The sequence below is a fragment of the Neophocaena asiaeorientalis genome, unplaced genomic scaffold (genome assembly GCF_003031525.2).
Source record: "Neophocaena asiaeorientalis asiaeorientalis breed wild unplaced genomic scaffold, Neophocaena_asiaeorientalis_V1.1 scaffold128, whole genome shotgun sequence".
NCBI classification, from domain to species: domain Eukaryota; kingdom Metazoa; phylum Chordata; class Mammalia; order Artiodactyla; family Phocoenidae; genus Neophocaena; species Neophocaena asiaeorientalis.
The window spans coordinates 351,814-379,568 of NW_020175827.1; the positions used below are offsets into that span (position 1 = coordinate 351,814).

Sequence of the window (27,755 nt, forward strand, 5' to 3'; positions counted from 1 at the left end):
TGAGTGCTGTGGGTGTAGGAGAGGCTTCATGCTCAGCATTCTTGATGTTGGAGCATTTACTAGAACACAGGGATGGGTTTGCTAAGGACCATTAAACTCTTCCTGGGAGCAGGTTCCGTGGTCCCTACAAGAGCTGGAGGCTAAAGGGGCTTCTCTAGAAACACGGAGGCGCATTTACACTCCCTTACCCGCCAGAGTGGTAAGTGGCCTCTTATCCTTTTTGTGGAACTTGTTAACACGAATGTGTATGTGTTGTTCTGCCTCTTAAAAGGCAGGAGAAGGCAATGCTATCCTGAAAATCACCCTGGGCTTGAAGCTGAAGACCAGGGCTCACATCCCAGCTCTGCCCTCACTGGCTGACCCCCCTCTTGGGAGACTTACTTAACCTCCCACTCCGTCTCCCATTCTGGTAACCGGGGCTGATAATGCCTAGTTCCCTGGTTCTCAAACATCCATCTGTAGACCTGTCAGTTCCGGTCCGAGATGAATTTTTCGGCAGCCTGTGACAAAAATGTGACAATAACGTAGTAAACAGTGTAGTAAATTTTTCACCAAGTTAAATGTGTTTGATTTAAAGGCCTGTCTTTTATTCTGAAATTATGTCCTGCCTAGGTTTATGGTATTAAAATTCCCCTTTTATGAAATGATGGTGAAAATAGACTGCAGTCATAGTTAGCAATTAAATAAGTTTTAGGTCCTTGTTTGGCAAACTAAGGAGTCAGTAGCGCTATGTTGGTTACCATATTTTGTGGTTGTTATTGTACTAGCCTCTGAAATTCAAGTCTGAGGGCCACTGGCATAGTTCACAGGTTGTTATGAGGACTGAAACAAGATTTGCTAAAACGTACCATTTATAAATAGATAAGGGCTACCCAAACATAAGGTGTTATTTCAATCATTACTTAAAACCATAATCCTCTAGTGGGGTTCTGGTGGACACCCTGGGGGTGGAGGCTTGAATTCTGGCAGCTTATTTTCCACCTGCAATAGATTTTCACAAGAAAATAAAACAGAGAATTGTCTCTTTGATGACGAGAAATCCTTTGGTTTAGATTTTGCCCTGCTCTAGTGGAACAGCTTGCCCAGATTTACTCTGATCTGACTTCCTTTAATTATAATTTTCATTTTTAGAAGGGGAGAACCCGAGGCACTTTTCCTTAGCACCTCTAAAGCTTTTCTCCTTAACGCCATAGTTGGCCTGTTTCAATAGCATGACATTGGAAAGATTTTGTCCTAAGTTATAGTTTCTCTTCTTCCATTATATTATAAGAAATTTTGTAACTAGACATTAAAAAAAAAAGTAAGAAAGAAAACCACTCAAGCAATCCTAGCATTGCAGGGTGGGTATGGAAGGACACAGCTCTGTCTGGCTTTAGTTTGGAAATTATGAATGGGTTGGTCAGGAGGGTCTTCATGTGTCATGAACATGTGTCGTGACACTCATGGGTCAAGAATTATTGGCCCCAGTTTATAGCTTTAATTTTATACAAAACAGTACCTCAAAATAGCTAGTTTTGGATCAATTTACTATTCTTTTTTGGAATTTACCATTTCTTTGCAAGTTGTCAGTCTCCCACTGCTAGCCGCAGCGAAGAGGACTGGAGTTCCCTAGGCTGTACATAATACTGGTATTACATGCACTCAGGAATTGAGAATTTCAGGTTTCAAATGATTACCATGAGTCCTATCCACTGGTATCTATGGAGCTCCCAGCTGTAAGGTCTTTGTTCTGTGTCATGATGGTTCACGGAGGATAAAGACAAAATGGTCCCTGCCCACCAAGAGCTTTTGATCCTAAAAAGGGGAAACAAGACTGGGAGACATACAGTCCTGAGAGCTTGTGCTCGCCACACACATTCATGTGGGTACATGAGTGAAATACACACAAAATCCCAAAGGGACTAATATGGTACAAGTAAGATTGTAAAATGAGTTGATATATCAATGCGGATAAGCCATCAACACCACTAAAATTAGAGTTCGTTAAAGCCAGACTTGATCTCATAGGAGTAAATTACACAAATTATTGTTTTGACATGAATTTTAGATTGAACTTTTTGGTTAAAAAACCTTGGATTTTCCTGGTTCTTCCACCAATAGGATTTATGCTTGGGCTGTTTACCTGATTGTGGTGTTTTCCACCTTTTTCCAGAAGGCAATGGGAATGGCTACCACTCTTTAATAGGGCAAATACTAGATTTAGCTGCGGTTTGAGGAGTGTTAAAGGTAGAAGTATAACTACATACATGTGACTGGGATTCTGAATGGCTGGTTTTGAGTAGAGGACCCTCTCCCACTCTCAATTCCCCATCCCTAAATGGAACTCTTCCCAATGTCAGAGTCATGACTAGGGATGCCACAGCTGCTCTCACCTTCCCAGGAGGAAAGAAGCTGCTGTTGGATGCCTTGCCTAACTAGAAGTTTCTGGTTCAAGAGGAGCAACACTCTCTGCTCTTCACCAAGAAACAGCTGAGAGCATAGCTTGGGCATTGTTCACACCTGCAATCAGTATCTGCCAAGTTCTGTCTGGCCAGGCTCCAAACTGCAGGTTGGAAGGAAGCTTATCCTCTCCTAAAGATGAAAATCCCACCTAATTTAAGATACCACTTCTCATCACTCATTCAAGTGTTTAGCAAATATCCCTGTCTTTAAATGTGGTGGGTGTATTCCTCTGGCCCCACGGACTTCTGTTCCTATAAGGTGGGGCACAGCTGGAGAAGCCTGGACCAGCATCTCTAGCATGGGCTCACACCCTGGTCTGAGGGCAGTGATGAGTAAACGTCACAGCGCTAGAGAAGTTCAACCTGGGGAACATCAGCTGAGGTGGAGGTTTTGATCAGAGTCTTTCAGAGATTACCAGCTTGCCCCACAGGTTTGCACTGGACAAATGACCCAGTTTGCACACATCACCCCTGTCAGTTCAATCCCATGTTCACTAGTCATTGCTGTTGCTAGGGGCATTATATACTAGCATGTTTAATGGTATTTTTTTTCCTACAGACCAAATTTTAGCTCTATTAAAATAGCCACAGTTATAGACCCTAAACCCTTTTCATTCTGTGGGACACTAAAACTGTCTTAGAGGACTTTCCTCACCCTGTAACATGATTTCTTCCGAAAGCACTCTTCCCATTCTTTGGGTTTCAAAGAGTAATAATAATAATAATAATATATATACTGCTCTCAATTTGTAAAGCTATTAAGAAAGGTTTCCAGATTTCAACGTAGAGAAGAGAAAACGTAAATTAAGAGTACAGGAGTCACAAAGAAAGAAAGGTGGGAGAGTTGCAACATTGCTGACTTTGACGATGGAGAAAGAGGGCCACAAGCCAAGGAACGTGGGCAGCCATGAGAAGCTGAAAAAGACAAACTGAATCTCCTCTGGAACCCCCAACAAGGGACACGGTCCTGTTGAGACCTTGATTTTAGCTCAGTAAGGTACACGTTGCTCACATAACCCACAGAACTGTAAGAAAATCATTTTGTATTGTTTTAAGCCACTAGGTTTATGGTAATCTTACCACAGCAGGAAAAAACTAATACGTTGCCCTTAAAAAAAAAAAAAAAAAGAGAGTACAGGAGTCACAAAATTGTATAGCTCCAATCACAGGCAATGTATCTCAATGGGGCAACAGAAAGAACCCAGACTTTGGGATCAGACAGACAGAACCACTACTATTTAGCTGTCTGATCTTAGAAAAATTATTTAACCTCTCTGAGCCTCAGTTTTCTCAGGTGGTGGAATCAAATCAGTTAAACACTTATCAAGCTCTCATCCTGTTCTGGGCTCTGTGACAGGCATTGAGTATATAGCAGTAAATAAAACAGGTGTGGTCCATACCCTCATGAAGATTATGGTCTAGCAGGATCAAACTGAATGAAAAAATGTAATGTCAAAGGTCTGTCGTAAAGTAGATATTCAAAAAAATGTTTCCTTCCACTTCCAACATCCAATCATTATATATCCTAACGCAGTCAAAAGTAAGGTGACTACAGGCAATTTCATACATAGCAAAATTTCGTTGGGGGCCCAGACACAAATGGATTAGAATATTTCTTCAGCATTATGACTCAGGAACCTCAGTTCAGCTTACGGTTCTGATTTAAATCCATGTAACCATGGGTTTCTATTTATGACCAACAATGAACCCTTATTTTGGGGTGGAGTTCAAGGCTTATACAGATACTGCCTCATTTATCCTTTCAGGCAGCTTGTGAAGTGAACCCATTTTACAGATGAGGAAACCAGCGGAAGCAGATTCTTTTATGCTTCTTTCGTTCCCTAATACTAGTCTGCACAGAGGAAGCACTCAGTACACGCTGTTTACGCTGTTGACCTTGCCAGTCACTCAGGAAGGAGAGGTACCAGAGTTAGCAAAGAGAGGCTGATTCGAGATTGCATTGTAGCGGCTCAGCTTTGCCTTCTCCTTCCTCCAGGTGGGTGAGACATGGGCGACTGGAGTTTCCTGGGGAACATCCTGGAGGAGGTGAATGAGCACTCCACGGTCATCGGCCGCGTGTGGCTCACGGTGCTTTTCATCTTCCGGATCCTCATCCTTGGCACGGCCGCGGAGCTTGTGTGGGGGGATGAGCAGTCCGACTTCGTGTGCAACACCCAGCAGCCAGGCTGCGAGAATGTCTGCTACGACGAGGCCTTCCCCATCTCCCACATCCGCCTCTGGGTCCTGCAGATCATCTTCGTCTCCACGCCGTCGCTGGTGTACGTGGGGCACGCGGTGCACCACATCCGCATGGAGGAGAAGCGCAAGGAGCGCGCAGCCGAGGAGCTGTGCCAGCAGTCACCGGGCAACGGTGGCGGCGAGAGGTCTCCCGTCCCAGCGGACCAGGGCAGCATCAAGAAGGGCAGCAGCAGCAGCAAAGGCACCAAGTTCCGGCTGGAGGGGACCGTGCTGAGGACCTATGTCTGCCACATCATCTTCAAGACCCTCTTTGAAGTGGGCTTCATCGTGGGCCACTACTTCCTGTACGGTTTCCGGATCCTGCCTCTCTATCGCTGCAGCAGGTGGCCCTGCCCCAACGTGGTGGACTGCTTTGTGTCACGGCCCACCGAGAAAACCATCTTCATCCTGTTCATGCTGGCCATGGCCTCTGTGTCCCTCCTCCTCAATATTCTGGAGGTGAGTTACCTGGGCCTGAAGAGAATCCGATCGGCCTTCAAGAAGCCAGTGGAGCAGCCACTGGGGGAGATTCCTGAGAAGTCCCTCCACTCCATTGCTGTCTCCTCCATCCAGAAGGCCAAGGGCTACCAGCTCCTCGAAGAAGAGAAAATCGTGTCCCATTATTTCCCTTTTACTGAGGTTGGGATGGTGGAGGCCAGCCCACTTTCTGCCAAGCCTTTCAGTCAATTCGAGGAGAAGATGGGCACCGGGCCCCTAGGGGACTTGTCCAGGGCCTACCAAGAGACACTGCCTTCCTACGCTCAGGTGGGAGCCCAGGAGGGAGAGGGGGAGGGGGAGGGGGAGGGGCAGCCTGCGGAGGCGGGAGCAGAACCGGAGGTGGAAGCAGAACCAGAGGTGGGAGAGAACAGGCAGGAGGCAGAGAGAGTGAGCACGGAAGGCCAGGAGACCCTGGCCGTGCTGGAGGGGGAGAAAATGGAAACCCCCGAAGTGGGGAAGGAGGTTGAGAAACAAGAGCTGACGCCTGAGAAGGTATCAAAGCAGGGGCTGCCGCCTGAGAAGGCGCCTTCACTGTGTCCGGAGCTGCCTGGGGATGACACCAGACCCCTGAGCAGGCTGAGCAAAGCCAGCAGCCGGGCCAGGTCAGACGATCTAACGGTATGAAGCAGTGCCAAAGGAAAAAAGAAAAGAAAACACCCGAGCTAACCTATGGCAAGATGAAACCTAAAGTTGCCAACATGCTTTGAGTCTTCTGTCCCTCCCCTCACACCCACCCTGGTTGGACAGGCACTGCGGTAGAACCGTGCATGCCGTACAACTAGGAAACTGCCTTTCCCGTATATAAAGGCTATCCAGATGAACCCATTGTCCCGTCAAAGTTCCCAGTCTCATGACTGCCCTGCCCCTCTATGCCACAGGGAATTCTGCTTTCATCCCCATGTCCCCATAGAAATCCTTCCAATCAGAATTGTGATTGTCTCATAGCTTTTCACCAGTCTTGTCTCAAGCTCACAAACTCCGCTGAACTTTTTCACCCCAGCACTTCCCTAGCAGACACCGTGTGACATATATCAGGGATCCCAAACTTAAGCGCACTGGTGAAGTGCACCTGTTCTAATGCCATGGGAGAGCTACGGCTGTGGAATTTGGGAAGCAGAGGGCAACTGCTGCTCATTTCCAGGCAGCGATTACCAGACAGTGTTACCTGGCCATCTGATTTTTCAAGAGAAGCCAGAAATCCAAACGTTTAAGTGAAGTTTCCCACTTTTTTTTTTGCGGTACGCGGGCCTCTCACTGTTGCGTCCTCTCCCATTGCGGAGCACGGGCTCCGGACGCGCAGGCTCAGTGGCCATGGCTCACCGGCCCAGCCGCTCCGCGGCACGTGGGATCTTCCCGGACCGGGGCACGAACCCGTGTCCCCTGCATCGGCAGGCGGACTCTCAACCACTGCGCCACCAGGGAAGCCCTCCCACATTTTTAATGTTGCCAACTAAATTTTAAATATGCCATGTGGGCCAAAGAAAATGCGTGCAAGCCAAATTTAACCTGTGGGGCACCAATCTGCAAGTTCAGCTTATACTCGTGAGCCCAGCTTTCCTATGGAATTGGTCATATTATTTAGGGTCTCAACTTGTTCCTGTGGCTTCCAAACCTCATTTCACCATTTTGGAGTGTTTGGTTTAAATCATCAGTCTAGGAGATGTCCAGAGTTCTCACTGGCCTTTCTTTTGGGTCACTGTAGCCCCTGGGTTCTGATATAATTACATCCCTTGTATTGGTGGGAATTCTGCACTGGGCGCTCTCAGAAAAGGAGAACAAACCCCATAGCCTCTCCCAGAACGGAAAAGGCTTTGAACCCTGGTCGCAGTTTTCTTCCCTGAAGCAAAGGAGGTCCTTTTCTTTCCTGTCCTCTTCCAACATCAGTGCTCAGCCTGAAATCTACACCTCCTTTCATCAGGGGCTGGGAGCAAGCCCAGCTCTGAGCCAGACAATAACTGCCTACTGGCCTGTCTTGAGGAGATTAACCCTCAGGCCTTTCTCAGGCAAAAGACATGTGCAAAAAGGGCCATCAGAGCGGCACTAGAGAGAGCCTCTTACAAATTGGGAACACAAACTGCAAGGGTCTCAAAGTCTAGCCCCAGGCCAGACTTTATCCCCGGAAGGGACATAAAGGCTTAACAAGGGAACAACAGGGATCTTGAAGGTCTCCTACCCTTTATCCCCCCAACCAACTCTCTTCAAACATAGAGTCCAGTCAGGGAAAATCCTCAGGTATAAGTACATATTTCACACAGGGAGCAATTTTACCTAGAGCCAATCAGTTCCCAGAGCAGAGGGAGAAATTGATATCCAAGCTGGTCCATCTAAAACAAAGCTATGCTTCATGGGCTGCAGTGCCAAGGCTAAGATAGGAGGGATAGAAAATACAATTGGGATCTGGGCAGGAGACCACCAGGGTACACAGAAAAAACTGCCTTCATTCTATCTTACCCCCAACCAGCACCATCCCAAAGAATGCAAATCCCTTGTGCTGCCCTCTGTTTACCACCTTCCTTTTAAGATATTCATTTTAGATATGCTTTTCTAGAGCAAAGCCTCCTCCAAAACTATTCCTCCCCTGTGACAGTATTCCCATTCCTTGGTGCTCCATTCTAAAGCAAAATGGTCTAAAAATGAAATTCATTCTAAGGTGTGTTTTTTTTTGTAATTAATCCAGGGAAATTTTACATTTTAAAAGGGAAAGCCTAAAATGTATTTTACCTAGGTTAATCCAAAGTGACAAACTTTCAGTGAAGGAATGTATCAGGCAATGGACAGTTGAATAGAGAGGTATATTTGTCTTGTAGACAGGTGACTTTCTGGCTACTACTTGACTCTTCCTTCCCCTGGCAATCAACACTATTCCAGACAGACTTTCTTCAGTATAATGACAGAAGTAACAAAATCCCAGGCCTGAGAACCAGACATCATTGCACTCTCCCTAATGGCTGCACTATTGCTCCTACAGTTTTGCTACTGAAGACCCATTTTGAGAAGATGTAAACTCAGAGCCTGAAAATAGCTTGATCATTACCAGAATAAAGTGTCTATATCAACTAGGACTTAATCCAAAAGAGAAAAGAAAAAACTATGTCTTATTCCAAGTGAAAACTGCTGGTGCTCTTTGGAACCAGCTGTAGAGGTGTAGGTGAAGGCTGCTTGTCTCCTTGTCTTGCTGGGACCTAAGTGTGTGAGTGTGTTTCCTTGAATGAAGCAGCAGCCTGCTTCAGTGTCTGTACCTACCCCACCAGCGGGGAAGTTGCCATTTTCCCTCTCAGTCTTCCCAACAAACGAGGAAGCTTATTTTGGAAGAAACAGACACAGGCATCAAAGGACCAGGACTTTTTTTTTTCTATTTCTGCCATTTGGTAGCTGTGTCATCTCTTAACCTCTCTGTACCTCAGTTTTCTGTCCACAAACTAGAGGTGGCATTTACCACCAACGTACCTCCAGGGGTATCAGAAGGATTAATAAGTTAGCTGCCAAGTCTAGAGCCTGTTGAGTGGTGTCTGAGAGATTCCTCCAGCAGCAGGGAGACTGGGAAGAAGGACAGGTGGGAAGCTTCTGACTCTCCCAACTTGCCTTGCAGTTATCTGGTGAGAGTTTTTCAATGTGGAATAGACACTCAGGAGATCCGTTTTCTCAGAGAAGGCTCAAAACAGAATCTTGACACCATATGTTTGGTAGGAACCTATTTGACCTTGAAAAATGGCTGGGGACAGATGGGCAATTTACTTTCTAGCCATGGAAAATGTCACCTCATGCCTCAGCTTAAGCTGCCACACAGCTGCTGCCAGGCTCCATTCACAGGCAGTGGTGTGTCTGTGGAGGACCTTACCCGGTACAGCTGGATCCCTCAGTATCTCTTCTGAGGCAAATAATTATGACTGACTCAAGATGGTAATCGCCCCTGGGCTCCATGAAGGCCAAGCTTTAAATCCTAATCCTGGTCCTTCCCCTGTTAGATTAAACCTTTACAGTATGTGGATCTGCCAATTAAAAAAAAAGCACTGGACAGCATGACATCAAAAGCACAGCTCTCTCCAGAATAAGACGGCTAATTGCCTAATAGCAGTTATAACACCTCCATCAGGGGAGATCTATGACCAGGAGGGATAGAGTTACTCAAGTTCAGTTAGAAAGTTTCAAACTTGGCTCTGTAATTCCCTAGGCCTCATATTTGGGGCATCATAGAAAGGCCTATCTGCTTTTCATCATGACTTTGTTACTTGGCACCCAGAGGAAGCATGCAACACAGAATTGGACAAATATTCCTGAAGATCAGTGCAACCTGGGGATCAGATTTTCCCACAAAGAACACTGACGTTCAAATCAGAAGTGTGGACTGCACCTCTCTGACTCTGGGAACCCCAAGATGTCATTTACCTGCTTGATATGACAATTCTTCTTAGGTTAATTGTGGGTAATAATTTCTGCCCCTCCTCCACAAGATAGATCAAGTGAATTGATATGCAAGAGACACTAGGAGGGGCTTCCCTGGTGGCGCAGTGGTTGAGAGTCCGCCTGCCGATGCAGGAGACATGGGTTCGTGCCCCGGTCCGGGAAGATCCTGCATGCCGCGGAGCGGCTGGGCCCGTGAGCCATGGCCGCTGAGCCTGTGCTCCACAACGGGAGAGGCCGCAACAGTGAGAGGCCCGCGTACTGCCAAAAAAAAAAAAAAGAAAGAAAGAAAAAAGAAACACTAAGAGCATGCTAGAAGAAATAAGTGATTTTTTTTTTAACTCATTTGGAAATAAAAGGAAAGGGAAGAAGGTGTTATCCAAATCTGTTGTTAAGTCCTTTTTGTAAAATGTATACTGAAGCAATAACAGCCACCACTTTCATAAACTGCACAGATTGTTAACTAAGAGACTGATTAAAAGTGAGCCAGTGAGTAAAGTGAAGGAAGAAAATGGGAGTGGTGGGGGGAGGTCAATTCTTCTGTCGTTTTAAATTCCTGAGAATTATAGTGCAAAAAAAGAACATCCTTAATCATGCAAGAAATTCATTGCTGAAAGTGGTGCTGCAGGGACTCAGCTTACTAGGGCTCGTGTATAGAGATGCACCAGTCCCTGAGACAGTCTCTGATTCAGGGCAGAAGGGAGTTCACGGAAGCTGAAAGGGCTACATACAGCAGCTCTTTAGTCCAAGACATGGGGAAGGCCTGGGGCGAGACGGGTGTAAACAGCTGCTCTTCCTGAGTTTCTGAGGAGGGTCACTGGGGCATGCCCAGGTAAGAATGAGCATACTAACTACACAGCACCCCCCATCCCCCCACACCTCCTCCTGTCTCCTTCCTCTAACCCTGAGTTACCCCTCTATGCATATTGTGTGCAAATGATCACACAACCCAAGGTAGCAAAGTGTAGATGAAAAACGTTTGCCTGGTTGGTTGGAAACTACTCTTAAACATAAATACAGGGGCTTCCCTGGTGGTGCAGTGGTTGAGAGTACGCCTGCCGATGCAGGGGACACGGGTTCGTGCCCCAGTCTGGGAAGGTCCCACATGCCGCGGAGCGGCTGGGCCCGTGAGCCATGGCCGCTGGGCCTGCGTGTCCGGAGCCTGTGCTCCGCAACGGGAGAGGCCACAACAGTGAGAGGCCTGCGTACCACAAAAAACAAAAACAAAAACATAAATACAATCTGTAAAGCAAAGTAGGTGTGTACCTAAAAGTGATAGTGAAATAGGCACGGAGAGTTTTCCTTCTTGTAATTATCATATTACAACTAAATATGTAATTTGGGGAGAAAGGAGAGAAAGGAAATAAAATTCTAGGTTCAGCAGTTAAATAAGAGGAAAGATTTTTATGAAAGACAAGTCATCTCCACTGCCCTAGACGTTGCTGCTCCCAAAGCCAGGAGAGAGTGGAACTCCACTGCAGCCAACGAGGTAGCAATGGGATATACTGTAGCCTCCAGCCCCACGCATTCTGGAAGTTCTCCCAGGCAGACAAAGTATATTATGGAAGAATTCATAAAGTCTCCTGGAAGGAAAAGTAGATGGCGTCACTGCCTTTTTCTGCAAATTTTCCATCTATGAAACAGGATTAGTAAAGACTCAGCTAAGAAATATGTTCACAACAAACTTCTTGGGGAAAATCTCTGGCAAAGGCATTATTGGGATTGTGTCCTGAATTCTCCAACCTTCCACATCTTTATGTCAGAGCTAATAGTTACATGTTAGACTGTTACAAAACAATAAAACTAACTTGACTTTTCACCATCTTTGTTTTTTCTTTTGACCTGTCAGCCATGCTACCCTGTGAAGAGCAGTTTCTGGTGTTCTTCCTTTGAAATTAAGGGGTTGAGGGACAAGAGCACTGGGGGACCGGGAGGGGCAGTGATATGCTGGTAAATGTGTAACAACCAGATCTTTCCAGGGTAAAGAGGCCCTGGTTTGTAGTGTTTGCCAATTTCCTTGCTATAAATTCTCCCACCATCACCAATTACAACCCACCAACATAATGTCACTAGACACAGAGATGAGAAGAGATGTACAGTAGCATAAAATTATAAATATTTCCACCATACAATAGATATAAATAACCTCAAGAGCATAGATAATAGTAAAATAATTAAGAAGTGATTGAACTCTGTGCATTACCTTTGTTTCGCTTTTAAGTTTACGTAGTTTAATTGTTAATAATGACTGTACACTTAAAACTGCCTCACAAAATTCCAAGAAATTTAGCAAATGGCTCTTACGAGCCAGTACAAGCCAGCTCCAGCACACAGCTGGGTGGAATGGAGGAGAATCTGATTTAGAAAGAACATGAAACTCTCCTTATCAATTGAGGTTTGGTCAGTTTGTCCCCTCTCTTTCTCTACACAAATCTCAGGAAAAATCGAAGTATACTTCTTTGGTGCTTTGGGAAGGGACAAAATAATAGGATTTGTTCTCTTCCATGTCACTGAGAACTGTAGAAAGAGTTAAAGTTATTCATTACGGATAAAAATAGATAAAATAAAATTAGCCTGAGATTAGATTCTGCCTGAGATTTATCATGTCACTTCTCTGCTTAAAATCCTTCAATGACTCAATTGCTTACCCCGAAATTCTAAATTGCTTAACATGACTTACAAAGCCTTTATAACTGGTTGAAACCCACCTAGAGAGGATGTCTATTTTTAATTGCCCAGAATCTATTCTCCCTTCCTCTATAATAACATCTTCTATTGGGAAATACTCTTCCTCATTTGGATATAGTCTTGGTGGGACTCTTAGTAATGTTTACCCTGACTTCCCGTGGTCAAGAGTCAGGTCTTGTTGTTTGTTTTTATTTTTTGTTTTTTATTTTTAACTCAAATGGGCCAACCATACACTCACTCCCTGGAATGTGAATCTTGAGTGGAGTAACCGAGGGACCGAAACTTGGTTGAGATTCATTTGTCTTGACAGAAGCCCTTAAAGAGACTCACAATTAGTTCCTGCTTACCTAGATTTCTGGGAGATGCTTAGTTCTTCTTTTTTCAGATCATGGTTCATCGGCCTTCCTTCAGTTCTCTAAGCCAGCCCAGAGTTCCTTTTTTTTTTTTTTTTAATTTAATATTGCCAAAATTGTCTCTATTAATTACAAGCCTCTGACTGGTAGGTACACCACCTTTCTAGCCTCGTCTCCCACAGCCATTCACATACGCATGTGTGCCAGCCTTACAAAAACATTGGCTGGTCCCCAAATATGGACAAGCCTGGCACTTAGTGATGAAGAAATTCCATGGTATTTCAGGACTCTGCCCTGTCCTGCCTTTTTTCTGTAATCAGCTCTTTCTCATCCTTCAAGATTCAGCTCAGTTGTCTTCTTTATGAAATTTCACAAACTTCCTTATACAAAGTGAGTTGCTCCCTCCTTTGTGATCTCTCAGTATTTGTGTACCCTTCTATCATAGCACTTAACAAAAGTGATTTCAGGGCTTCCCTGGTGGCGCAGTGGTTGAGAGTCCGCCTGCCGATGCAGGGGGCACGGGTTCATGCCCCGGTTCGGGAGGATCCCACATGCCGCGGAGCGGCTGGGCCCGTGAGCCATGGCCGCTGAGCCTGCGCGTCCGGAGCCTGTGCTCCGCAACGGGAGAGGCCGCAACAGTGAGAGGCCCGCGTACCGCAAAAAAAAAAAGTGATTTCAAAAAGAGATTTCATACTATATATCTCTGAATATTCGGTACTTAGCACGGTGCCTAGAACATAGCAATGTTTGGTGAATGAATGAACACTACTCAGACATCTCCCAGGGCAGGAAGGAGATAATTGGCTAAGCACTCCCCAGCACCAGAGCAGGCTGACACTACATAGCAATATATCTGAGGAAGAGGTTCCGTGAAGGTCCCAAGAGTTCCAGGCTGAAGGCAGGCAGGCTTGCTTTATCATAAATAAAGGAAGGCAGGGAAATTTTCACATGAGTTGCTGGATGTCATCTCCCAGAGAAGCCTTGGAAGCCATATGTTGATGATGGCAGTCAGAGCCTTTGAATGACTGTAGACTAGAGGACCAGCCCCGCCTCCCACCGATACCCCTACCAATTCCCACTAATTGCACTTTTGGACTTTACATGAAACATAAAATAAACTTTTATTGTATTAATCTTCTGAGCTCTCAAGATTTATCTGTTACGGGATCTAGCATTATCTCATCTGTTTACAGAAATTGAGGTTAGGTGTGGCTATAACAAAAACCTAAACTATGTGGCTTTGGCTTAACAGTTGAACAGTGAGTGGTGAAGAAATGAAAATCAAAGGTTACAAGGATAGAGCCTCAGGCTATAACATGCTATACCATGCAAATATTTAGTACAAATGTCGCCTGTGATGATTTGTGTATTAGTTATCTATTGCTTGGTAACATATCACTCCAAAACTTAATGGCTTGAAACAACAGTAAGCGTGTATTATCTCTCGTAGTTTCTGAGGGTTAGGAATTCTGGAGCAGCTTGGGGTCTCTCATGAGGTTGCAGTCAGATTTTGACAGGGCCTGCAGTCGTCCGAGGCTTGACTGAGGTGGTAGGATCCACACACTCACGTGGTTACTTGACCAGAAGGTTGGTGCTGGCAAGTTGGTATCTCTCTACTTGGGCCTCTCCATGGGTCTGCTTGAGTGTCCTCATGACCTGGTGTCTGGTTTCCCCCAGAGCGACTGAATCAGGAGATCAAGGCAAATGCTTCAATGCCTTTTATGACCTAAGCTTGGAAGTCACATACCATCAGTTTCACTGCATTTTATTAGTCACTTTCCCTCAGACTGCTCCAATTACTGTACAGAGAATAAACTAGAGAGGAGCAAGATTTGAGATAAAGATGCCAATTTTCACTCCTTTTTCTCCATTTTAATGATTTCCTTGTACATATGATATGTATTGTAATCGTCTCCAAATGCTTCTTGGAAATAGGCAGGATCAGAACCATAAATGATAACTATAATGCAAATCCCAGACCACAGTACAATTGCCACCATCAGGGAAATCCTCAGCCAAGGATAATGTTTTTGGCCAGGACAGAGTTTTGAGTTCTTTTTCTTCCCCCTCCAGCTTCTGTTCTTCTCTAACATTCAGCTTTCCTGAAAACCGTTCAGCTTTTCTAATTCATCTAAGTTTTCCAAATGCATTTTTCTATCTTTCTCATTTGCTACAGTTGTCATCTCCACACTGGCTAGATCTGTAGATGGAAGAAAGAACAAGGCACCTCTGGAATTGAGTTAGGCTAATAAAACCAGCAGAAAATGGATGAGATCAAATAAACACAAGTGAGCTAAACCAGCAGAATATAATGTAACAACAACAACCAAAAAGCCCCCAATTACATCTTTAAGGCAGACATTATGACAAGGGACATTCTTATGACATTACAACAAATAGGGACATCTCTAATGTCTCTCAGACCAGAACCTCAACTTTCTCCAACTTCTTTTTTCATGATTGTATCAGAATGAAGCAATAATTTCCAGGCCAACTCTATCTTTCATGAATTACAGACTATTTGTCCTCCTTTTAAATATTTTTTATATACTTATCCAGTAGTCAAAGACATTTCTTGACTTGTAAAAAATCCTGTTGACCTAATTACTGTGTCTAGTTAGGTCCTATACATAGACCGGGACAGATGAGACTCTCATGTTTACAGATGAGTAACAGACAAGGAAAACAACAACAAAGAGACAGCTAACAACCTAGAATCTATGAAAGGTATAGGAGACATGAGAAGAAAACAGCGGTCACCAAGAGTAAAAGAATAGAATAATTTCAAAAGATATTTACTTAAGAAAACAAAAATAATCTTGAAATCTATTTTATGCTCTCAAAAAGATGTAAAGAAAACCTGGGCTCTATAAAACAAGAGATGAAACACAAAATAATAAGATAACAAACTGAATTGGAAAAGGAGCTGGCAGAGTTAGCAAACAATGTCATGGCAGAATTTAAGAAGAATAAAGAGCAGAATGAACAGCACATAAAGCCAAATCAGTTTTGTAAAGTGTCAACATCAGAAATTCTCCCAGAGTGCCAAGGGGAAGAACAAAGAGATGAAAGTTATCGGAGAAGAGATAAACGATATGGAGAGAAGGCAATAGAAATCCAATACATAGGTATTGGTTCTCCTGAAGGAGAGTCAGGACAAGAGAACCAAAATCATCAAAGACATAATGGGAGGAAACTTCCTGGAGCTGATAAAAGACCTGAAACCACAAATTGGAAGGAATTCACCATGTACCCAGAAAAAAAAAACTAGATAAATTGTGATTTGAAAGTATAAAGAGATAATTCTACAATTTTAGAAATATAAGAAACAACTCCTGCTGTGGTTTGTGTACTGCTAATGAGCAGTTAAGTTTTCACATTCTTGCCCAGTTGTGAACATAGAGTAGGATCACACCTTGTCAATAGGAGTTGAGGCTTCCTGTGAAGAAAATATATATTTCAATGTGTAATCCTGGAAAGGGAAAGATCTTGGTTGAGAAAAGAGGACTTGGAAGGTGAGCCTTAAATAGGAAGAAGAGGGAAGTCCTTTCTCTGCCTGACCCTCATTCTCTTAAGCCTGGAATCCAAAGAGTTCCGATGTGCTCAGTATGCTTCCAACAGATAAAGGAACAATGGCATGTGCCATATAGAAGCAAGTCAGGGACTAAATTAGGGAGTTAGTGATTTAGTACTTGTCAAGATCATAGAACCTTACCTGGCTCATAGTAAGCACTTGGTAAGTATTAGCTATTATCATTATCATAAATATTATTTCTATGTGATTAATTACTGTCATTTGGTATAGTGTTATTATTAAATGATACACCTTAGACTCAACTGGGATACAGAGATTTGAGAGAAGGGTTTGTACACTTGGTCTAGAGGGATAAGAAGGAGAAATCTCCCCTCTCTCTCAGAGACCACTGTTGGCCATGATAGTGATATATTTCGTGATAGCTCTAAAGGAAAAGAGAAGCTAGGGTGAGGACAAGAAAGCAAAACTCTTGGCTCTCAACTGTCGCCATCTCATCCCTCCCAATGTGGAGTTAGTCCCTCCGGAGCCAACTTTGATTAACAGGATATTTATTAAGTTAGCTAAAAAGGAAGAAAATATCAGGCTGGCTTCATTTTTCTCCATAACATATTAAATTTCAGAAAAGAACATCTGTAAAATATTGAGGATGAAAAGTTTAAGCCAGGAACCCCACAACAAGCCAAATGGCATTCATGAGTAAAGGCAATTGAAAGGCATTCTCAATTATGCCAAAACTTAAAATTCCTGCAAACCCTTCTTTAAAGAAAAATTTATCTCATGATTCACTCAAGCCAAAAGAGAAAGAATTTTTAAAAAGAATTTAAGAAGGCCAAATATGAAAGAGGCTGGTGATGAATACTGAAGACATTAAACATAAAATGAATTAAATGTAACTGTAGTAAGAATAGTTACAAAACAGAATACAAATGTCATAAATAATTCTTAACACATAGTAATTTTTTAATAGTAAGGCTTAAAATCCCAGGTTATACCAACATAAACTTGGGAACTGTGTGAGGTGGAAGGAGTAAGGGAGAAGGAGAAATATGAGGAAGTAGAGTACCCTGATGTTTTTTACTTACAAAGATATTATTTTATTCTCTATTTTAGCAGTTAGAAAAATATAGGGTTGTGTGTGTTATTTTAAAACAAAATGTATGCCTTCCAAAGTACCAGGGGAAAAAATTAAGGAACACATAGTCCATACAGAAAAAAAGAGAGAACAGAAAAAAGAAAAATTAACAACAGACACACAAAACAAGAAGGCAGAATCGTTAAACCAAACCAAATATTTATTTGTATTGATATAAAATATAACATGGAACAAAGACATAGTATGGATCATTTTGCACTGTAAAATATGGCATCTATAAGAAGCCCTCAGAAATACAAGGAGATATAGACAGAAAAATAGTAGTAGTTAGAGACTTTAACACGCCTCCTTCAGTTCTTGACAAATAAATAGAACACAAAAATATAGAGGACCTGAATATAATTTACAAGTCCAACTTAGTGGATATGTAACAGAATGTTAAATGGAATATTTCCTATGCCTTAGAGTTTCAGCCAAGGCTGCAAAACCAAGAACAATGAATGCTCAGTGCCTATATGTTCTGAAGAGTGAAACAGAGCAAAAACATTCCAGAACTGCTATTTAAAAAAAAAAAGTGGCCCCTCAAATGGTCTTGCAACACTTAATCCACCATCTGCTCCAGATTATTTAAGAGAATGATAAGGTTTAATTGTGAGGGCATTCATTTTCAGATGAAAATAAAGTGCTGCGGGCTTCCCTGGTGGCGCAGTGGTTGAGAGTCCACCTTCCAATTCAGGGGAACGGGTTCGTGCCCCGGTCCGGGAAGATCCCACATGCCGCGGAGCGGCTGGGCCCGTGAGCCATGGCCGCTGAGCCTGCGCGTCCGGAGCCTGTGCTCCGCAACGGGAGAGGCCGCAACAGTGAGAGGCCCGCGTACCACAAAAAAATAAATAAATAAATAAATAAAGTGCTGCAATGCTTCCCTCCCGTCCCCTCCAAATAAGGGTTCAAGGAAAACCTCTGAGATTTTTCTGGGAAACACTTGCCTGGAGGGAAGCCTGACATCTTACTAGTCATTAGCCACCTACTAATCTTCAGAAGTTTGCAGGCCCACCTCAGGCTGCCACAGGAGCCAACCTTGGAGGAACTAATGTGTGTGGCCCCAGATCTGCTGAGTCACAGACATGGTGACTGCCCCTTGCCCAGAGAAACTTGAGGGCTTGGGTAAGTGTTTCTTGTGGACCAAATTCTTCACCACGTTATTATCTTATTACAGAAAACAAACAAAAGCAAAAAAAAAGCATACTGGTTAAATAAATCATGGCATAATCAGATGATTGGAATGTTATTGAATCAATGAAAAATGTAAAATCTTTGGCATGAGAAAATATGTTCATGATATATTTCTAAGTGGAAAAAGTATATAACAAAATATCATGCTCATTGGTACTTGTCTTTCCAAAGTCCTGATGGTAAATCACAATCCAGTGAGAAAGGCAGGGGCTTCTATAAAATGAGGGAACGTTCTTGATGTTAGTCATCCAGAGAAGAAGTTAGTCCTGGAGCAGGAAGTGGTGGGGAGATAAGGAAAGCTTTCTGCTCTGCGCAGGCCCAGAGGACAGGAAACCCAAATTTAAGTGTGGAGAAGTTCACAACAGTTCTTATGGGAAAAACATGCACATCTTTTACTTTTTTTCGTGAATTCCAATTTATATATTCAATTTTAAATTTCCTCTCTATGTATTCTTCCCTTTTATTCACAAATTACATGGATCAAATTAACTCTGCATTATAATTATATTAATAAGGAATCCCCAAATTAGATTTAATAAATGGGAAAAGGTTTAATGTTATATATTTTAAATAATGCCTCTGAGTCTTTTCAAATTTGGCAGATATACAATCATCAGTCTTTTCAATCCAACAGGAATAATTGGCAACCAGAAATTTTAAATATATGTTTAAACAGAGTAATAATGAAGGAAAACTGTGAATGTAAATTCATTATAATAATAATGAGTAGGGTCTTCCCTGGTGGTTCAGTGGTTAAGAATCTGCCTGCCAATTCAGGGGACACGGGTTCAATCCCTGGTCCGGGAAGATCCCACATGCCGTGGAGCAACTAAGCCCGTGCGCCACAGCTACTGAGCCTGCGCTCTAGAGTCCGCGAACCACAACTACTGAGCCCGTGAGCCACAACTACTGAGCCCGTGTGCCACAACTACTAAAGTCCACGTGCCTAGAGTCCGTGCTCCACAACAAGAGAAGCCACCGCAATGAGAAGCCCATGAACCGCAACAAAGAGTAGCCCCCACTCACCACAACTAGAGAAAGCCCGCGTGCAGCAACGAAGACCCAACACAGCCAAAAATATAATAAATCAATTTAAAAAAATCACACACACAAAAAACACTCTGGCCCTCGGTCCCCTTTCTCCAGGCAAACCAGAGCTGACCTTTCCCCATTGAAGAAGGCCTTTGAGGTGGGAAGCAGAGTCTCACAACCAGTCCTCCAGTTCTGTCAGTGTGTATGGAAGCTGTTAAAAATGCAGATTCCTGGGAGCCACCCTCAGAAATCCTGAGTCCACAGGTCTGCCTTAAGGCCTAGGAATCTACATTTTAAACAAGCTTCCCAAGCAGTTACAGCACCACACTTTGAGAAAACTGCACCTATACACTTTTTAGGTACCAAGTATAGATGCTGTCCTTGGGACCACTGGGAAGGAAATGTCTCCTCTCTGAATATTTGGGGTTTCATGGCCAGCCTACCTTGGTGGATTACTGGGATATAGAGTGGGGTTCAAGGTCTCAGTGAACCTGACATAGCAAGGAAAGCTACATAGTAGGATGGCTATACATGGAGGAAGACAACTGGAGTAGGATGCCATGGAATTGGTGATGTCATATATCTCAAAAATCCATTTGTACGTTTAGTACAACTGCATGTGAATCTACTACTATATCATAACAAAAAGTTTAAAATGAAAATTCCTAACAGAAGTCATCCAGCCACTGGCATGGGCAGGAGAAGAGGTGCTAGGATGTTTCCCAAGGAGCTAGTGTTTGTGTCAGCTCCTAGGCTCAGTCTTTTGTATGAATTTGGAGGAAGAGGGGAATATAGTTAGCTGTCAGGATGTGGATGGTGCTGGACGGTGTGAGAAGATAGGTGCTGTAGCTGCTATGAAAAAGAGTGCAAAAAATTGATGTGAACAAACACTGGTCCAAGGGACACAGATTGGTCATGTTGTCAGCAGACTCTTTAAGAGTAGATCTATGTGGCTATCTGGCTGTCAATCTCTAGATGAATGGTAAACAATGGCCAGCAACTACGAACATGAACTATTTTGGAAAGCATCCTTGGAAAATGGATACAAACAGGGGGCTTTGTTAGAGCCCAGGTGGCTTGACAGTCCATGGAGGCAGAAGCAGATCTCACTGTTGAACAGGACTGCAGCAGCTAGCGTGAATTGGGAGAACAGTACTGAGGTAAGGGTAAGAGGACAAGCCATCTTGGTGACGGAGTCCACCACCACCAGGAAAGAGACCTGCTTTGAAAGGACAGTCAATTGGACGTTAATCTAGTGCGAAGGTTTTCTGGAGACATTCCATCAAAAGCAGGGGGCAGTGGTTCTTTGGGTCATCCGTGCCTGTCCTTGACCTGGATACAGTTGTTAACAACAGGGAGAATCCTGAATGGTGTCTTTCAGAGTTTTACACAGCCCTGGGGCCAATGAGATTGCATACCTTTTTCTGCTGCCAGATTCATTGAGACCCTGATCCCCACCATGCACTCCAGTAAGCCACCAAGGTAAACTGTTTGCCTTAATAGGTTAACCCAGCATTCTGCACTATCCCACAGTCTTGATAGATGACAGTCTAACTCATCATATGCCTACACAGATGCTACTGCTTCCCTGATAGATGTAGCCAGGGACACAAAGTTCTCTGGTTGAAGACTCTCCCTTAGTAGGGCTGCCTCCACTGCTCCCTCGCCTTCGGGATTGAGGATTGGACATCTGATAGGTAGTTTGGGCTGCTTAGTATGAGTAGAGTTCAAGTCTAAGAATGAAAGACACATTCCCTTGTGTGTAATAAATCTGAGTCTCAGTTACTCAGATTGCAGTAATCTAAGCACTCTGGTCGAAGATGCAGGTCCACTCAAGGCTGTGCTTCCAGTATTGACTGCAGCCTTGAATCCCACACTGGGTGATTGCCCTCAGCTGGAGCCGGCTTCAGGACAAGACTACAGGGACTACAAGGAATAGGTAGAGTCCTGGTGGGAAAGGATAAGCCCTACAGCAGTGCATTAAGCCTTCACGCAATGAGTATTGAATGGATGAAGTAGTGATTCAGTCTACATGTGAGCAATTCCAACATGGGTGGAGGGGGTGGGGGAGATTATTTCCTAAAATAACTCTTCAGACTCTTAAAGGATTATTCCTTGTTTTGAATTAAATCTATCTTCATTTAACTTCCAGTCCTTTGCCCTACAAATATCTCTTGGGGCCATATCAAGTCTATCCATTCTTTCAAATGAAGACAGCTGTCAATGTTCCTGAGTCTTCTTTCTTCGATTCCTTTCATCTGTCCTCATCTGGTGACTCACCTCTGAGCATTCTCCAATACATCTACTTGCCTCCGCGTGGTAAAAGAATGCAATACTCCAGGTGTGGTCTGATGGGCATCAAGTACAATGAGATGGATGCCTCCCTTGTTAAAGATGGTGTGCTTTTATTGTTATCACATCAGAAATTTACTGGGTTAGCTATATTTGCTAAAACCTGCCTTTCCACTCTTCCCTCTTTATGCAGTTGTTTGTGGAGCCAAGTATAAGTTGTAACATCTAGAACACGATGCCTGATTTGTGGTCTAACTCATTTTTTTAAAATGGTCTAACTCAATATAATAATAATCATTATTATTAACTTCATCTTATTAGCTATGACCATTATAAAATAAAATTACCACTTAAAATGTTAGCTCAGGCCCCACCTCCTTTAGCCTCAGAAATGGAAACGCTACCTTGCAATACATCTGCTTTTGAATTTTCAGACCACATTGTTGTATCCCGCCCCTTTTAGCCAGGCCACCTCTAATTAAGGCCCGCCCCCAGAGCGGCCCCTCCCTGGCCCCTCCCCTGGCCCTCAGCTCCTCAGCACCCGCCCACTCCTAGCCCGAGGCGGGAAACGCTGGACGTAGCTGCTGATTGGCTGGCTGGGGCGCAGCTTGATGGCGTCGGGCTGGCGAGCGGAGGTCCTGGCAGTGGCCCGCGGGCGACAGCTGCCAGCGTGAGGGGGCCCGTGGTCAGAGCGTGCTGTGGCCTAGGGGAGTGGGAATTGGAGACACGAGCCCTCCTTATACTTCGCCATGAGTTTCCTGATCGACTCCAGCATCATGATTACCTCCCAGGTGAGCCACCGCGTTCTGCCCCAGGACTCCTCTGCCTCCCTTTCCCGAGTCGTCTCCTCCGGGCCTCAGCGATGCGGGCTGGCCCGGGGTCTCGGTCTTCTCGCCCGCGGCCAGTGCCCGCCTCACCCGTGTCCAGAGCTCGGGGAGAGTGTGGGATTTGCTGCACCTGGTTCCCTGTCCCCTAGCTGTCAGGAGGCGTCCTGCGGCGGTCCGCGCCTCCCACCCCACCCCCAGGTTTTCCGTTCACTTTTGAGAGAGGTCAGGTGGCCTTAGCTCTCAGAGCGGATGCCATGAGAAGCGAGCTGCCCCCAAAGCGCCCCGAAGCTCTGGACTGCGCCGCTGATTCATGGATTAGGGAAGAGTGGGGTTCCGGGCGCGGAGGGAGCGACTCGCCAATCCCTGCTGGCTCCTGGGGACACGTGAAGGCTTTGCTGGTTTAGCTGTCAAATCCTGAATCCGGATGCGGAGAAATTTGCCGCCGTCACTTCAGAGATCTAATAAGTATCAGGTTTCGTTTGTACAGTAACACCTCCATCCTTCATCCTCTATTTGCTGCCCACGCTTTCGGATCTTTTCCTAACCCTCTTTCCTTCCCGATTGGCCACCTTCATTCATTCGTACAGTCAGCAAACTTTTTATCGAGCATTATATAAAGTTCTGAGGATACAAACCTAAAATAAGACAGACTTGTCCCTGCTCTGTAGAAACTTCATCTAGTGAGCCTTTTGCTTTTACCATGTCAGTTCATTGAGTTACTCTTTTATTTTCTTCACAGCATTTATCATAGCACTGATATTTATGTATTTGTTTATGAATTTATTTTTTGAGATACATTCTTCATAGCTCTATCCTCCCTCCAAGTGTGAGCACTCAATAAATATTTGTTGGCCAACTGATAAAATTTGTAGAAGCTCAGACTACCTAATTACTGATCTTCCCTCCACCCCACCCCCATTTTTCCAGTAATTTAAAGTATTCTTTCTTAATTGTTCTTTTTTAAGTGGCACATGACAGAACCGTTCCTTCTGGGAGTTTAAAGTAAACTAAATCTTAGGGGTATTTTTTTTTTTCTGTTTTTGTATTGCTTTATCCTAATGCTTCTGTCTTCAGAGTGGAGCATTGTCCTTGTTTCTTGAAAACCTTTTATTAAAACATTGTTTTATTAATGTTTTATTAAAATGTTTTATTAAAACATTTTAGAGAGCATGAAACAAGGAACATCCTGATACGATAATTTTTTTGTTTTTAAAATTACCATTCTTTGTAAGTTTTCATAACTATAGTTTTTATTGGCTGCATAATTTTCAAATGCATCAATGTACAAAAATCTGGACATGTAATTCTCTTGCTTTTCTAACTTTTCCAAGGCTTCCTGTTGCCCTTTATGACAACTCAGGGTTATTTTTAGCCCTAGTACCAACTCAAGAAAAATGACAATATTTAAGTAGCGTTTTTTTCACTCATAATAAAAATAAGAATGTCAGTGAGGAAATTGGCATTACATTATAACACTAAGAAGGTTATAACCATTTTTAACAAGGATATAATTGATTGATAAGTTGAACCAAGAAAGTGGCTTTCTGATCTTGTATGCCATATAATACTTTAACTTTCACACATGCATTCACATGCAATATTAAATTTAATTCTCAAGCCTGCTCTTTACAAGTGAGGAACTAAGACCCGAAGAATCCTTTGTGTGGAATTGTTCTCTGTTCACATATTTATGTGGCTACTTCATCATCATTTAGGTATCAGTAAAAATGTCACTTCAGGGAGGCTTTACCTGATGCCCTACCCCCAGTCAAGGTAGCCTCCATTCCAGCCATCTTCTGTCTCATGTCCCAGTTTTAGTTTCTTCTTCATATCTATCACGTGTTTGTTTGTGTTCGTTAGATGTAAACTCCATGAGGTCCAGGATACTCTCTGTCTTGTTTCTGCTGTATTCCCCAGCATCTAGATCAGTTTCTGGCACATAGTAGTCCTAGTAAATATTTAATAAAAAGCACCTTTCTGGAGAGGTGTGAGTACCTTAGAAACACCTTCCCCTCATTTTTCCTGTTTTGTATGAACTGAAAGATTTATTTGAAACGAAATCTGAAATCAGAGGTCACATATTGAAGCTGGTCTGCCTCAGGCAACATCCTGGTGTAGAGATTGTCACAGGATAAAGTTCACATCCTTAATGTGGCTTATGGGGTCTCTTATGATGAGACCCAGCTCTTACCTCTTCACTTCAGCCTTGGCCCTCACCATTTCTCACTTCAACTTATAACACACTAGCCTTACTAAACTTCTTTTCGTTCCTTAACCTGGCCATGCTACCATGCCTCCAGGTTTCCACCAGTCTGTTCTCTTTCTGGACCTTTTCCCCATATCCCTCCACTTCTTTCTCCTGGCTAACTCCTATTCAGCCTTCAGATCTCAACATGGATATCCAAAAAACCTCTTCCAGACTGGACTAGATGTCCCTATACATGTTTTCCTAGTACCCTTTGCCCACTTCACTTATAACAGCACTATCACATTGTTTCATAATTACTTGTCTATCTCCTCCGTAGATTATAAATTTCTTAAGGCAGTGTCCATGCTCTCTTGTTTGCCATTCTACCCCTAGGGCCTGGCACGTATTAGACACTAATAAATATTTGTTAAATAAATAAAAGTGTAAATAAATGATCCAAGAAAGGGATCTTTTATTGTCAGTTCTTTAATAACTGTCCTGCCAATGGCCATCTATTTTTTTCAAATCTGTAGCTAATTTTCAATGTAGGAGTTATTTTTTGTAAAAGCAACTGTTATCTAACCTCTGTTTTCAGCCTTCTCTACAGTTGTAAGACTTATCAGTTCCAAAGTACACTCTTAAGTCCCAAGGTCAAGACTGCACAATTTCAAAAATATTCTTTTTGAATAAGAGCTGTGCACTTTCTATTTTATTTGCAAAAATGTTTGAAATCGCTTTTACCTTTTGCATGCTTTTTAGATCCTCTGTAATCTTGCCAGAATTCATATTAATCTTGGACTTCTTGAATTCTCCTGGTATTTTTTTTATATTAGTTGTGTAAAACTCTTTTTAAGTGTTTCTTCAATGTGAAAGGAGCCCACAATGAAATATAAAGGTATGTATCTCTTTCTCTTTTTCTTCCGTTTCCCACCCCCTCATATAGACTTATCAATTTCACTTGTTTTCTTTTCCTTGTCTAAATCCCATTTCAGAGTGCTCTTAGTGAAATATTTTATTCTTTTTTCATCCATCTCCACCATATACACTACTCCCTAAATTTCTAACTTCTCCATCTGCAGTCATGACTTCAGAAGTCATTTAAATATGGCCTCTAAACTATAAATTTAAATGTCTCCACTGGTAATGTTTTTCTTTTTTTAAGATGTTGGGGGTAGGAGTTTATTAAATTTATTTATTTTTGCTGTGTTGGGTCTTTGTTTCTGTGCGAGGGCTTTCTCTAGTCGTGGCAAGCGGGGGATACTCTTCATCGCGGTGCGCGGGCCTCTCACTATCGCAGCCTCTCTTGTTGTGGAGCACAGGCTCCAGATGCGCAGGCTCAGTAGTTGTGGCTCACGGGCCTAGTTGCTCCGCGGCATGTGAGATCCTCCCAGACCAGGGCTCAAACCCGTGTCCCCTGCATTAGCAGGCAGATTCTCAACCACTGCGCCACCAGGGAAGCCCCTGGTAATGATTTATAATAGCCAAAGGATCTCCCAGGTAGTCTAGGGGTATTTTCTCCTAATCTATTCACCCTCTTTCTTTTCTACTCGGTCTGGATTCATGGATCCAAGCTACTTTCTCATACCCTCTTGTTTCTTTACCTACGTATAAAAGTCCACGCTCGGATCACTGCTATAGTTTGTCTACTACTAACTCAGGGGCCTAAAGCCTTCTGTAGAAAATCATACAACTGTGCAGATTGCCAGTGCCATAAGTTTATGGACACCCTTAGCTCACTGAATCATTTTTTTCCTTGACTTTAATCAGCTGCTTGTTTCCTTCCCCTCATAATTTCTCTGAGTCTTTATCACTCTTTTCAAAGCTCCCTTTTCCATTTTCACCTCTCCTACTCTTAGCAGACCACCTTGCCTCCTACTTTATCAACAAAACTGAGGCCAAGAGGTATGAGCTCCTTCTATTTCCTATATCTTAATCTAAGCAGTTATTTATATCCGCAACCATTCCCAATTCCTTTCCTCCCATGTGAGAAAATAAGGTGCCCCTTACTCCTGTTTAAGGCGATGTTTTCCACCTGTGCCTTTGATCATGGAGGAGCTTATTGGGAAGTGGTTAAAAGCACAAGTTTTGGAGTCGGCCACCCCAACTTCAGCTTGAATCCTAATTCTGAAACTTACTATAAATGGGTTAACTTCTGTTAAGCCTCAGCCTTCGCTGTAATGAAGACAATCAAACTGCCTTATCTGGTTTTCATGATTAATGAGATTGCAAGGCTAAGCACTTAGAGTTCCTGGAATATACCACATGGTCAGTAAAAGGTAGCTGTTGCTAATAATAATAAATGAATAACATCATCAACTCACCTCCAGTGTTCTATCAGTTCCTTCTCATATTTGTTTATCTCTTTACTGCTTTCTTCCCCTTGGCCTGTAAATGTTTCTCTTTACCCCACATGCTTCTTTAGGCTACTCTCTGTTTTCTCTCTGTCTCATTCTTGGCTGTCCCTTGGGTGATTTGTGTTTATTGTCTCTACTGCCTTACCCGCCCCCGCCCCACCTCCCCGCCGCGGGCATCCCCAGCCCACTAGAGTCTGGTTGCTGCCTCCACCTCACTACTCAAACTGTTTTCCAAAGGTCAGCATTGACCTACAAGTTACCAAGTCCTTTGAGCATTTTCAGTGCTGGTTCTATTGCCCGTCTCTGCTTCATTTAACACTCCTTTAAACTCTATTTCCTTTGCTTCAGGATACCACGGTGTCCTGGTGCCTATTATTTCTCTGACCATTCCTCCTCTGTCTCCTTCCTGGTCTCTTCTTCCCATTCCTTCCCTCTACTGTTTTCTTCCTGGCATATTGCCTTCTTCACTCTACATACTATTCCTGGGTGATCTCATATTCTTTGGTGGTTTCAGCTCTTAGGTGCATCTCAGCCCTACCTTCCTAATCTGTCTTTTATGTCAATTTGGATTGCCCTCAAGCA

The 27,755-nt window shown here is 43.4% G+C and overlaps 2 protein-coding genes across 3 annotated transcripts in view; both read left to right on the top strand.

The window, feature by feature from the left end:
* Positions 1-4,448: 4,448 nt before the first annotated feature.
* On the top strand, positions 4,449-5,801 carry GJA8 (gap junction protein alpha 8). Its single transcript, XM_024732718.1, has one exon. It carries the CDS (start codon positions 4,449-4,451, stop codon positions 5,799-5,801), a length of 1,353 nt encoding a protein of 450 aa, XP_024588486.1.
* Positions 5,802-22,392: 16,591 nt separating this feature from the next.
* GPHRA (golgi pH regulator A) overlaps positions 22,393-27,755 on the top strand; it is a 41,299-nt gene continuing 35,936 nt past the window's right edge. For both annotated transcript variants that reach the window (XM_024732709.1, XM_024732710.1), the window contains exon 1: positions 22,393-22,595. In XM_024732709.1, coding sequence (XP_024588477.1) covers positions 22,554-22,595 — 42 coding nt within the window. In that variant the 5' untranslated portion in view covers positions 22,393-22,553. The remainder of the gene's footprint in view (positions 22,596-27,755) is intronic.